The sequence below is a fragment of the Eriocheir sinensis genome, chromosome 4 (genome assembly GCF_024679095.1).
Source record: "Eriocheir sinensis breed Jianghai 21 chromosome 4, ASM2467909v1, whole genome shotgun sequence".
Lineage (NCBI taxonomy): Eukaryota > Metazoa > Arthropoda > Malacostraca > Decapoda > Varunidae > Eriocheir > Eriocheir sinensis.
The window spans coordinates 18,753,789-18,766,288 of NC_066512.1; the positions used below are offsets into that span (position 1 = coordinate 18,753,789).

Sequence of the window (12,500 nt, forward strand, 5' to 3'; positions counted from 1 at the left end):
CCAACACCGAGGTGTTGCCAGGAGGAAGGCCGCGGCAAGGTGCCAGTGTCCAAGGTGACGCCCTGAGAGGCGAGGGTTCTTTGAAGCGGAGCCGTAGTTGCGTGCCAACAGGCCGCCGGTGCCCCAGCGGCGGGACTCCCGGAACACCGCCGCCCCGACGCCATTAACGCTTCCCGCGGGGACCCTCGTTACCGCCGGATCACTGCCGGAAACGTGCTCATGTGCAGCGTGTGACGAGTTGACTGTAAAAGGTGGTGTTGGCCGAGTGTGGTTTTTATTGTAGTAATTATCATCATTATAACTTTTATATTATTATGATTATTATTATTATTATTATTATTATTATTATTATTATTATTATTACTATCATCATCAATTTTAGACAACTTCACTATGGGTAAATTCCTCTACACATCATTTGACCTACTATTGCTTGGAGCTACTGCAGTTGCTAAGTTCAATGCTATTATTTCTGTTGCCGTTACTACATACACTACAGCTCTACTACTATTACTCCTACTACTACTATTACTACTACTACTACTACTACTACTACTGCTGCTGCTGCTGCTACAACAATCCCTTTCTGGCCCATCACCTTTAACGCAACAGTAAAAATCCACTACGCATAAAAAGCAAATCCTATTACTCTTACGACTGCCAAACAACCGTCCAATACGACTTGAGATCGACAACCAAACCCGCCGCCCACTAGCTCCCCCCACCACCCCCCTCCTTCCCCGCCCAACCCAGCGCCCAGTACTACCCCGCCCAAGCATCCTTCCCCCCTTTCCGCCCTGCCTGGTTTCCGTCGTAACTCCAGGAGCCGAACTTGAGGCTGCATGTCTGTATGTCGAAGGGGAAGAACTCAACATTCATGGCGCACGAGCTGGCGAAGATGGAGGGCGGGTTCCAGTGCACCAGACCGTCGTGGCGCAGCACCGTCGACGTCTTGATGGAAACATCGTAGTTCTGCCCTCCACTACGGCACCCGAGGGACGGCGCGTAAAAAGAAAACGAAATAAAGAACAAAATAAAAATCAATAAAACATGAGAGAGAAACTAGGAAGGGGAAAAGAAGGCAGCCCACCGCAGCCAGGGGGTGAACTATAAATGAAAAGGAAAAAATATATATGAAACTGGAAATCGGATAGGGGGAGCGGAAGACTCAGCAGCGGCGGCGGAGAGGGAATAAAGTAAAGAAGAGAGGCGGAACTGGCACGTCAGGGAGAGGGAAAAAAAGGAAGCTGGAACGGTAAGGAAAAAGGAAAAAAAACAGGAACAGGAAAAAACTTAGAAATACAAGATTGGAAATACAACAAAAGACAAATCTGATACATGGCGGAGACAGCTAATTAGGAATACATATACACAACAACAATGAGGGAGTAAAATCCAAGAGAATCACAAAATCCTAGAGGTAAGAATAACAACAACATATGATAAAAAAAAGGCAGAGGTTGTGACAATAACAGAAGAAAACAGAGCAATAAAACACTCAATATATCGCATGCACATAAAACACACAAACACACATACACACACAAAAAAAAAAGACCATAGAAAATATAAGAAAACCCACAAAAAGATATTGATAAAAGGCAAAAGAAAAGGAACAAAATAGTGGGAAAACGAGAATAGGAAACATGAATAGACAAAATCACTAAGAAAAGATAATTGAGGAAAAGAACCCGGGAAAGCCACAAAATCCTAAAGACAAAAAAAAATGTATGATGAAAGTAGACAAAAAACAAAAAATAGACAAAAAAGACAAAAAAAGACAAAAAAGACAAAGTAAAAAGACAGAAAAAAAAGTGAATGCATGATGAAAGTAGAGGAAGAACAACACGCGGCCAGAACACAATAACATCAGGACATAGAGCTCTAAGAGTCTCCCAATACATCGCATCCACATAAATACACACAGATACCAGAAGAATAAAAGAAGAAATCATAACAGAAAAGAAAAAGGTTAAAAAAGGTGATAAAAGCGTAAAGTAAGGAAGAACAACACGTAGCCAGAACACAATAATATCAGGACACAGAGCTCTAAAAGACTCCCAATACATCGCATCCACATTAATACACACTGACACCAGAAGAATAAAAAAAAAAAATTATACCAGAAAAGAAAAAAATGTTTAAAAACGTGATGAAAAGGGTAAAGTAAAAAATTCAGTGGGAACACGGTAATGAGAAACACGGGAAAAATCGCTAAGTAAAAAATAAAATGGCATAAAGATAACAGATAAATTAATAGCAAAAACAAATATCGCATGCACATATAACACACACAAAAAAAATTAAAGAAATAACAGATGAAAAAAAAAACCTGTCCATAAAAAAAATACCGTGACAAAAAATTAATAAAAAAACACCGTGACAATAAATGCATTAAAAAAAGTGATAGAAAAACACCGTGACAAAAAAACACCCTGACAAAACAACACCGTGACAAAAAAAGTGACAAAAATTGCTTAAAAACCACCGTGACAAAAAAATGCTTAAAAACCACCGTGACAAAAAATGCATTAAAAACAGTGACAAAAAAAAAACGTGACAAAAAAATGCTTAAAAACCACCGTGACAAAAAATGCTTAAAAACCACCGTGACAAAAAATGCATAAAAAAACACTGACAAAAAAACCGTGACAAAAAAAAAACACTGACAAAAAAACACCGTGACAAAAAAAAACCGTGACAAAAAAAACCACCGTGACAAAAAAGAAAAAAAACGTGGCAAAAAAAACTGTGACGAAAAAAACCCACCCTGACAAAAAAAAACACCGTGACAAAAAAAAAAAAAAAAACACCGGGACAAAAAAAAAACCGTGACAAAAAAAAAACAAAACACCGGGACAAAAAAAAAACACCGTGACAAAAAATGCATTAAAAAAACATTGATAAAAGGAAAGGAAAATAAAATTGTGACAACGCGGAAATGAGAACCATGGGAAAAAATCACCAAATTAGAAAAAGAAGATAGGTATTAATAACGATAGGAAAAAAAATAAAACAGGTGAAAAAAAGGACATTCATAATATTGCACGCACATGAAACACACGCAGAAATTAAAATGAAGAAACGAAGGCAAAAAAATGAACAGAAAACAGAAAAATCTATATATGAAAAATAAGGTCATAAATAAGAGAAATTGGGAAAGATAAAATAAATGAAAGAAAGAAGGAGAAAGAGAAGAAGAAAAAGAGAATTAGAACAACCGAATAAATAGATGAAAAAGAAAGAAAGAGAGAAAGAGAGAGAGAGAGAGAGAGAGAGAGAGAGAGAGAGAGAGAGAGAGAGAGAGAGAGAGAGAGAGAGAGAGAGAGAGAGAGAGAGAGAGAGAGAGAGAGAGAGATAGAGAGAGAGAGAGAGAGAGAGAGAGAGAGAGAGAGAGAGAGAGAGAGACATAGAGAGAGAGAGAGAGAGAGAGAGAGAGAGAGAGAGAGAGAGAGAGAGAGAGAGAGAGAGAGAGAGAGAGAGAGAGAGAGAGAGAGAGAGAGAGAGAGAGAGAGAGAGAGAGATGGTAGGGTAAGGATAAAGAAAATTAATGAAAGAAAGAAAAAAAAGAATAAAACAGAGGTAAGGCGCAAATGGAAAACACAAGGAAAAAGTTCACCAAATTAAAATACGGATTATACACATTATGATAAAAGTCACAAAAAATATAAATAAAACAAAATAAAATAAAATAAAATAAATAATAATAATAATAAAAGTTTCACACTAACCATCCCCCCTCAAAAAAAAAAGAAGAAATCACGTAAAAACAAAACAAAAAACAAAACAATACAAAGAAATTAAGCTTTGGAAATAAAAACATTCCGAAACGAGAAATATTTACACAACAACAATAAAAAACTCGTCGAAAAAAAGAAAAACACATGAAAGTCGTAAGAAAATGTAAAATAAAAGGGGAAAAAAATACGAGACGAGAAATATTTAGATAACAATAAAAAAAAACTCGATGGAAAAGAACAAAAAAAAAGCAAACACGAAAAACGTAAGAAAATGTTAAAAAATAAATAAATAAATAAATATAAACGCAACACACCAAACACTATGAAAATTAACATGAGTACCAGAACAGTACCCGAAAAAAACAACGCGACAAAGTACAACACTAAAATCTATAACACAATGCGAATAAGAAAAATACACACGCACACACACACAAAAAAAAACAGAAATACCAGTAAAACAAAACGACAAACAAACAAACAAACAAAAACAAACAGTACCTACACCAATAAAACAACACACAGAGAGAAAGGGAGAAATAAAACCAGGGACGATAAAGAAAAACAGGGAGGAGGAGGAAGAGGAAGAGGAGGAAGAGGAGGAAGAGAGAAGGGGAAAATACAAAAACAAACAAACATGTGGAAATGTACATACACGCCGAAAAGGAAATAAAACAAGGTAGAAAATAACAAAAGGTACTACAAAACAGGGATGGAAAGAGGAGATACCGAGGGGGGGAGGGGGAGGGGGGAGAGTGGGAGGGGAAGGGGCTGGAATGTCAGAGAGAGAGAGAGAGAGAGAGAGAGAGAGAGAGAGAGAGAGAGAGAGAGAGAGAGAGAGAGAGAGAGAGAGAGAGAGAGAGAGAGAGAGAGAGAGAGAGAGAGAGAGAGAGAGAGAGAGAGAGAGAGAGAGAGAGAGAGAGAGAGAGAGAGAGAGAGAGAGAGAGAGAGAGAGAGAGAGAGAGAGAGAGAGAGAGAGAGAGAGAGAGAGAGAGAGAGAGAGAGAGAGAGAGAGAGAGAGAGAGAGAGAGAGAGAGAGAGAGAGAGAGAGAGAGAGAGAGAGAGAGAGAGAGAGAGAGAGAGAGAGAGAGAGAGAGAGAGAGAGAGAGAGAGAGAGAGAGAGAGAGAGAGAGAGAGAGAGAGAGAGAGAGAGAGAGAGAGAGAGAGAGACCCCTTCGCCCGTCCCTTCACTCACGCTGGACAAACGGAACGATATTTTTTTTCCTTTTTCCTCGTGTTCGTAATGAAGGGGAAAAAAAGAAAAGTGGGAGTTATGGACGGGAGAGAAAACTGGAATCCCTTGTCTTTCCTCCCTCCCCGTCATTTCCCTCTCTCCCTCGTAATGATTCCTCTCCCTTACCTCTCCCTCATTTCCCTTCCTCTTATTTCCCTCCCTCCCTCCTAATCATTCCTCTCCCTTACCTCTCCCTCGTGTCCCTTCCTCACCTCCCTTTATTTCCCTTCCCTTACCTTTCCCTTTATTTTTCTCCCTCTCCTCCCCTTTTTTTCCCTCCTTTACCTTCTCAACATTTCCTTCTCTTACCTTTCCCTCATTCCTCTCCTTTACCTCCTACTCACTCCTCCCTCACCTCCCCCTTATTCCCTTCCTCACCTCCAGCTTATTTATCCCCCTTACCTCCCTCATATTTCCCTCCCTCATCCTCACCTACCCCTCTTTCCCTTTCGTTAGTTCTGCCTCGTACCCTTCCATTTCCTCCCCTTATTTCCCTTACTCACCTCCCCCTCATTCATCTCCCTCACCTTCCCGCTTATTCTCCTTATGCCTTACCTCCTCCTTCTTTCCGATCCCTAACCTCCCTTCATTTCCTTCCCTTACTCCCCCACCCCCCTCCCTCCTTTCCTTGCCCTGATCCTAACATCGCTTCATATCTTCAAGTTCTGGAGATGACTGACTAGAAGCATTTATGATGATGGTGGATATAAGATGGAAAAGTACAATAATAACAACAACAATAACGACAATACTAATTCTAATGCTAATACTAATAATAATGTTAAATGTAATCACGATAATAGCAATAACACCAATACTATCCTTATTATCATCATCATAAATCATATAATTTCTATTGCCATTAGCGCCATAAAAATCTGAATCAACAATACTATCAATGCAATCATTATTATTAGTCGTATCAACATTAGATTAATTGTTATTATTATTATTATTATATTATTATTACCTTTATATTATCATCGGAATCATCATAATCATATTTTTAGTGCCTTGAGAGGAAAATGAATAGGAGGAAGGGGATGATGATGATGATGATGATGATAAGGAAGAGGAGGAGGAGAAAAAACACAAAGAATGAACAAACAACAGCAGACGTGATGGTCCTTCCGAGGCTGTTTGTGACAAGCTTCCCTAACTATCTAATCAAAGGTGGAAGATGAAGGACAGCAAAAGCGAAGGCATAATAGGAGGAGGAGGAGTAGGAGGAGGAGAGAGGAGGAAGGATAATGATGAAAACAAACAAAAGTCTTTCGGAACATGTGTGTGTGTGTGTGTGTGTGTGTGTGTGTGTGTGTGTGTGTGTGTGTGTGTGTGTGTGTGTGTGTGTGTGTGTATACGGGGGCGCATGCGTGAGTGCGTGCGTGTGTGTGTGTATGTGAGAGACAGACATGAAATAAAAGAATGACTAAAAACACCTGACGTAAATGTGATAGAAGAGGAAAGAGCTAAATTAGAGATAAGGTAAAGAAGATAAGAGAAAACCTAATAACGAATGGAGCAAACACGAGAACGTAACTCACAGGAGGGAAAGAGAGAGCGAGAGCGAGAGAGACAGAGACAGAGACAGAGACAGAGAGAGAGAGAGAGAGAGAGAGAGAGAGAGAGAGAGAGAGAGAGAGAGAGAGAGAGAGAGAGAGAGAGAGAGAGAGAGAGAGAGAGAGAGAGAGAGAGAGAGAGAGAGAGAGAGAGAGAACAACAAAAACAAAACAGGAATGAGAAGAATCACAAACAAGAAAAGAGAATCACGTGACTCTCGAATTGAATATGAGAAAAGGGAAATAGAAGGAAAGGCAAAAGAATGAAGCTAAGACACATGACGTATTATATTATCCCAAAATATTATGCATGTAGACCCTCCTCCCCCCTCCCCTCCCACCTCCCTCCCCCACCCCTACCACCACCACCACCACCACACTCGCCAGGAACAGTCATCTCTGCCAAAAAGGAACGTTGAAGAGGAATGGGACACCGTCTACGATCACGGAAGGGAAGGGTACAGACATTATCCTTGCCCTATATATAAGATTCTTCCTGCTCATCCTTCCCTCGCCCTTTCTATTCCCTCTTTTTTCTTAGTTTTTTCGTCCTTTTCTTTATAATAATCTATCAATCTCTTTTTTCTTTCTCTTTCCTACTCCCCTTTTTCTGCCTCCTCCTCGTCATATTTTCCTCCTCCTCCTCTTTTTATCCTTCCTCCTCCTCTTCCTGCTCCTTCTCTTCTTCCCCCTCTTTTCTCTCCTCTCCATCTTTTTTTACGTCTACGCACCGTGGCAAAGATTAAGCTGTAAATTTGCTGATTCAAGGTGTGTGTGTGTGTGTGTGTGTGTGTGTGTGTGTGTGTGTGTGTGTGTGTGTGTGTGTGTGTGTGTGTGTGTGTGTGTGTGTGTGTGTGTGTGTGTGTGTTTAAGACAAAGAGGAAGACAAACAAGAAGAGAAAATAAAAATAATAAAGAGAGGAACATAAAAATAAGATCAAGACTGAAAAGCTCCTCCCGCCAAAAAAGAAAAAAAAGATAAGCGACGTAAAACAGGATACAGAAAAAAAAAGAAGGTTCACGACAGGACAAGGAAGGGCAAGGGAGGCCAGGGCAAGAGGGCAGGAAGGGGAGGAGGAGGAGAGGGCAAAATAAAATCAGGGGACAGAAAGAAACAAGGTAGACCGTACAAACAAACAAACAAAAAAAACTAAAAACCTTCCCTAATCAAGACGGATAAGATACACACACACACACACACACACACACACACACGCGCGGGGGCGCAGTAACACCATTATGATAAGTGAAAACCAAAGGCAGCGGAGAGGCGGGGCGGGGCGGGGCGGGGTACAACGCGGAGGACTAACGACGGAAGGGAAGAGGGTGGAGGGGGTGGGACGGAGAGGGGGAGGGGGGAGGGCAGGGAACGGGGTGACGCTTCCAGAGACAAAAATCTGAAACCCGGCGGGAGGAAATCGTATATTTTCAGGGAGGGTTTAAATCAAGTTAAGACAGCGAGAGAGAGAGAGAGAGAGAGAGAGAGAGAGAGAGAGAGAGAGAGAGAGAGAGAGAGAGAGAGAGAGAGAGAGAGAGAGAGAGAGAGAGAGAGAGAGAGAGAGAGAGAGAGAGAGAGAGAGAGAGAGAGAGAGAGAGAGAGAGAGAGAGAGAGAGAGAGAGAGAGAGAGAGAGAGAGAGAGAGAGAGAGAGAGAGAGAGAGAGAGAGAGAGAGAGAGAGAGAGAGAGAGAGAGAGAGAGAGAGAGAGAGAGAGAGAGAGAGAGAGAGAGAGAGAGAGAGAGAGAGAGAGAGAGAGAGAGAGAGAGAGAGAGAGAGAGAGAGAGAGAGAGAGAGAGAGAGAGAGAGAGAGAGAGATGAGAGAGAGAGAGAGAGAGAGAGAGAGAGAGAGAGAGAGAGAGAGAGAGAGAGAGAGAGAGAGAGAGAGAGAGAGAGAGAGAGAGAGAGAGAGAGAGAGAGAGAGAGAGAGAGAGAGAGAGAGAGAGTGTAGGAGATAGTGGGAAGAGTTTCGTAGCGTTCTTGTTAGTGAGACTCATGCTTCTCTCTCTCTCTCTCTCTCTCTCTCAGCATCCTTCATCATTGTATTCACATCCACACAGCCGTTACTGCTTTCCACATTAATCCTGTCCCACTATAGATCTCAAACACATTTATTTCACTCCTTAAATGGTGCTCTCTCTCTCTCTCTCTCTCTCTCTAGCTATCTATCTATCTATCTATCTATCTTTCTATCTATCTCACCATGGCACCATTTTCTGTCATCTGTACCCTAGCCGGCGCATTTCCGCTCAACATCCCTGCCTGTCACTGCTTGTTCTGGCCCTCTGGCGGGACAGTCCCCTTCCAGACCTACACGTTCACTTGGCACTGTCGCACCCATGATTTGGCACACCCCACATCAACGCCCATCCACCCCAAATACGCACACCTACACACACACACACACACACGCACACAATTCCACCCATCCATCCACCCACCCACACACACACACATATCCACCCACACCCACACGTTTCCCAGTCCTCCGGTGTTTGCGACAGCCTACGCAGGTCTCGGTCCCTTTGTGGCGTTCTCCCCTCCATTCTCTTCTCATTACGGCTCTCCTCTCATTTGCTTTACCTTCATTTAAATTCACTTCGTTCTTTCATCATCATAATTCTGTTTCCATGCACGTCCCAGCTCTACTAACGCCTTTTTTTTTCTCTCTCTTTCCATGACCCAATCTTTTTTTTCCCCTCTTCTTATCTACAATCTTTTCTTAGCATTCGTTCCAACTTTTTTTTTTCAGAGCCATACCACTTTTATTTTATTTTCCTCCCAACCCAAACTATCTCTTCCACGACCCTATTTATCTTCCTCTCTCCGTTTTCATAATATTCTTCTGTCCAAACTACCACCGGCCATTCTTCCTCCCATCCTCCGCTGACCCCTTTTCCTCCCTTCCAGCCTCCCAATGCTTCCCTAAATCCGCCCCTTCTCGTTTGCCTTCCTGAAAACATTTCCGTTCAATCACTCCCTTTCCGCCCGACCCCATCATCCATCATTTTCTTAACTCTCCTTCTTTTCTTTTTCCTTCCTTCCCTCCCTCCATTTTATTCCCTTGTCCCACTTACCTGAAATCCATCGTAGGTCCAGGAACCGAACTTCATGACACAAGTCTGCTCGTCGAAGGGAAAGTACTCGACGTCGATCTCGCACGAAGACTTGTAGATGGCAGGCGGCTTCCACTCGACGAGGCCGTTCATGTGGAGCGTCGCCTTGGTGGACAGCGTCACCTCGAAGTTCCCGTCGGCACTACAAGAGGGCGTGGCAGGGTGTTACACGGCGAGGCGGGGTATTACTAAGCAGGTACAGAGCGTTAAAACTGGAGTGTGGTGGAAGAAAATGTTGAGGTGTTTTACAAAAGGTTTCCGAGCGTGTTACATGGCGGAGAATGGGATTAATATAAGGTCTATGTTTGGTGATACTAAGCAAGAAGAGAGCGTTACAGGTTGACTATTGTGGAAGGTAAAGTTCAGGTGTGTTTACTAAAGGTCTCAGGGTGTATTACATGGAGCGGAATGGGGTAATATATGTGTATGTTTGATGTGAATGTTTGATGAGTATGTGTGATGTGTATAGGTGATGTGTATGTGTTTAATGTGTATGTGTGATGTGACTTTGGTAATATGTGTATGCTTGGGGTAAAATAGTGTATGTGTGATGTTACTAAGCATGTGCAGGATATTACAAGTCTGTCCAATCTAGAAAGTTGAGAGCTGTGAAGTGAGTGTGTGTTTGCAAAGGATTAAAAGGGTGTTCTGTGATAATATAAAGTGTGTTGTGTTATACGGCCGAGTGTCTGGTGTTGTTACAAAGAGGAAGTGTTGGAAGGGATTATGGACTTAGTTGCTCTGGAAATAGTGAAAATATGAAAGGAAATGTTGTTACTTATAAAATGTTGTCACAAATTCTGCTAGGGTAAGGTTAGGCTGAAGACGAGAGTGATTAAGGTATGTAGGGGAGTGATAGAAAAGAATGGGAATAAATATAACTAAAAGCAGTTTCAAACAAGCCTGCCCTAATTCTGCCTGCTCTGGCAACACTAAACTAAATAGAAAAAGCTTGAAACTTACCATTTTAACACTGTGACTGTTTAATTGTCCCTTCCTATCCCTCTCCCTCCTTTCCTTCTTTTTTTTCTACCTTCGTTTATCCTCTCCCTCTCACTTTCTACTGTCATTTTTTTTTTACTTCTGACAATTGAATAATAACAAATAGATAAAGAATAGTTGAACACACACACACACACACACACACACACACACACACACACACACACACACACACACACATACACACACACAAACACACACACACGATACATCACGACACACAATACGCATACACAAAAAATCTACAACACAACTCCGAACACAAAATCAAGACAAGCTACAAAACATCAACTAAAACACACAAAAAAACTCAACAACACAGAGGGCAACACACAATGCTCAGCCGCCGACCCGAACCATCAAAGGTAGAAACACAGGCCACGCAAGGCAACACCTGCAACACACGACCCGCGCCAAACCTTCACGCTGCATCGAGCACTTCCGCTGCTAAGTCTTCCGTTCACTTGGGAGGCGGGGGGGGGGTGGGGGGAGAGAGAGAGAGAGAGAGAGAGAGAGAGAGAGAGAGAGAGAGAGAGAGAGTGAGAGAGAGAGAGAGAGAGAGAGAGAGAGAGAGAGAGAGAGAGAGAGAGAGAGAGAGAGAGAGAGAGAGAGAGAGAGAGAGATAGAGAGAGAGAGAGAGAGAGAGAGAGAGAGAGAGAGAGAGAGAGAGAGAGAGAGAGAGAGAGAGAGAGAGAGAGAGAGAGAGAGAGAGAGAGAGAGAGAGAGAGAGAGAGAGAGAGAGAGAGAGAGAGAGAGAGAGAGAGAATAACCAGATGGACAGCTTGGAGCCCCTCAGGAGAGTTGCTGTCCTTGCAGTGCTACACAAGGCACAAACAACTAAAGCGCCTCCTCACCTCTTGGAGCTGAGGGTCAAGTGGAGGAGGTCTGAGGGTAGCAAGAGAAAGGGACTGGGCAACGAATCCCTTCTGGAGGTCCCAAGGTTCCTCTCTAGCACTGACCACCCCCTCGACGCTGGTACGATAGATCATCCTCACTGCTGACGTGGAAGCGACGCAACGGTCCATTTAACAAATTAAGGTTCCCTCCCACTACGCCTACAGCCTCCGTTATGTGACAATCATATACATGTACATTTTATATTTTGCAGGACAGTTTGTTTAATTACAGTTTCCCAGCGCGAGGAGAAATTTTAGTTGGCGACCGAAACACTGCACTGTACCAGTATACAAAACCGTCCTTGAGAGAAAAAAAAATAACATATATGCATGAGTTCTTTTTCCGAGTGTGTGGGACAGATTAGATCACCATTACTCTGTGTCTGTGTATGTGTGTGTGTGTGTGTGTGTGTGTGGGTATAGGTGTGTGCGTGAGTGTGGGGTGTTGCAAATCATGGGTGCGCCAGTGCAAAGCGAACGTGTAGGTCTGGAAAGGGACTGTCCCGCCACAGGGCTAACACGAGCAGTGCCAGGCAGGAATGTTGAGCGAAAATGCACCGGTGGAAGTAAAGATGACAGAGAATGGTGCCATGGATATATATTAATAGATATAGATAGATAGATGGATAAAAGTAGATAGAGAAAGAAATGGAAAAACATATGCAACTGTTCTTCATCCGAGTACGCATTTTAGATTAGATGAACATCCATATCCCCACCACCACCACGACCACCACGACGAACACTATCAGTACCATCACCACCACCCCTTCCTCATCAGCATCGCCATCAGCAGCAGCAGCATCGGGTGGGTATATAAAAAGAGAATTATAAGTAGCACGTGTCGAACCGATCTCAATCATACGCAACGCTTCTTGAAAATTGAACAAAATTTAATAAACGTGTAAACCGCCGAGGCTCCAGAAAATCCCAGCCCGAGTCGTGTAAAGCAGAGCAC

At 42.6% G+C, this 12,500-nt stretch overlaps 1 protein-coding gene across 3 annotated transcripts in view; it reads right to left on the reverse strand.

Annotated features, from left to right (window-relative positions):
* The window catches only part of LOC127009372 (acetylcholine receptor subunit alpha-like), a 93,005-nt gene that overhangs the window by 42,676 nt on the left and 37,829 nt on the right, over positions 1-12,500 (reverse strand). For all 3 annotated transcript variants that reach the window (XM_050882405.1, XM_050882413.1, XM_050882395.1), the window contains exon 3: positions 9,606-9,786. In XM_050882405.1, the coding sequence (XP_050738362.1) occupies positions 9,606-9,786 (181 nt within the window). The remainder of the gene's footprint in view (positions 1-9,605; positions 9,787-12,500) is intronic.